The sequence below is a fragment of the Entamoeba invadens genome (genome assembly GCF_000330505.1).
Source record: "Entamoeba invadens IP1 unplaced genomic scaffold scaff_1105074725027, whole genome shotgun sequence".
NCBI lineage: Eukaryota > Evosea > Mastigamoebida > Endamoebidae > Entamoeba > Entamoeba invadens.
In genome coordinates this window covers 4,271-5,556 of record NW_004191732.1, presented here as the reverse complement: position 1 = coordinate 5,556, position 1,286 = coordinate 4,271, and the positions used below count along the sequence as shown (strand labels likewise).

The 1,286-nt window shown below is 30.5% G+C and overlaps 1 protein-coding gene across 1 annotated transcript; it reads right to left on the bottom strand.

Annotated features, from left to right (window-relative positions):
* Nucleotides 1-617: 617 nt before the first annotated feature.
* Nucleotides 618-1,286, bottom strand: EIN_088530 (hypothetical protein; the record flags this gene model as incomplete). Its single annotated transcript, XM_004183668.1, has 1 exon — nucleotides 618-1,286. A coding segment is annotated over one exon (669 nt), but the record flags the coding sequence as incomplete, so codon positions are not given.

The window sequence follows — 1,286 nt, the reverse complement described above, 5'->3', positions numbered from 1 at the left end:
CACAATACAGATACTTTTGAAGTATTTAAAGTCGCCACTTTTAATTAAAACTCGTATATCAAATAAATGTTTGATATACAATTCTATCCTTTTAAAAGCCATAAAAAACAAAAGGCCATCAGTTTGTAACCAGTCACTCAGAGCTTTCATTTCTGTCATTAACACATTGACAAAATAAACAACACCAACAAATACTGGATTTGTAAAAGACACCACACCAAGTTCAGTGTCGTTTGGTATGTTTTTGGAGATGTTTTGTTCAACACCAGACAACAATATAAAATTTACAAATTCTTCATAATATTCAAACACCCAATTTGATACCAAAACAGTGTAAAGAAATCTTGTTTCACTAAGACGGCTTACTTTGTTCATTACACCTTCCAAGTCGTAATGAGTAATATACTGAATTAACACATTTCGATTTTGTTCTTTGGGTATTTTACTCAAATATTTGTCAACAATGTACCCATAACCACTTTCAAATACAGTTTTGCTTGATATGTTTAATCTATGGTCACAACAATAATTATCCAAAAAACACTCGACCAAGCCTCCATCTCTTTCAACAATTTCAGTAAGTTTTCCTGCGACACTATTATCATTACTTTTCAATGTTATATCTCCATCACTACAAAATGAACACAATTTTGAAAAATTGGAATTGTAAACACTACACACAATTTTATCGATCCTCGTTGTCCAGTTAATCGCGTTTTTGAATCGTAATATCTGCAAATACTTAACCTTTTTTCTTCGAATGTACAATCTTTATAAACAAATCTTGCATAAAGAGAGAGATAATGATCACCATATGTTGAAGAATCTGTTGAAATTCCATATCCAACACATTTATCAAAATTGTTTGTAATTTCTTCTTTTTCTACAATTGGTATAAGTGAAGCTCTTCGGGTGACAGTTTCATATGATATTGAAAGCCCCTTTCCACCCTTTTCAGCTAGAAGTTTAAGTGCAACCAATAACACAGACCTCATTCCATTTATTTGTGTTTCAGTCATTGAAGTTGCCTTTGACACAATTGCAAATAATATAGTTATATATTCGTTTTGTGAATTCAATTTGTGATCAGAAAAATTACCTTTTATTTTTCTTTGTGTTTCAAAGGCTTCCAAAACTGATTTTTCCAATATTTTTGCGGTTATAGTTTCAACATCAAAAGTTCGATTTTCACTTTTTATACAATTTCGAAGTATTTTGATTTTTTCAATTGAAGCGAGTTGTTTTAAAGTCAGCTCATTTGTTGTCAATTTTGGTTCTTTGTTTTT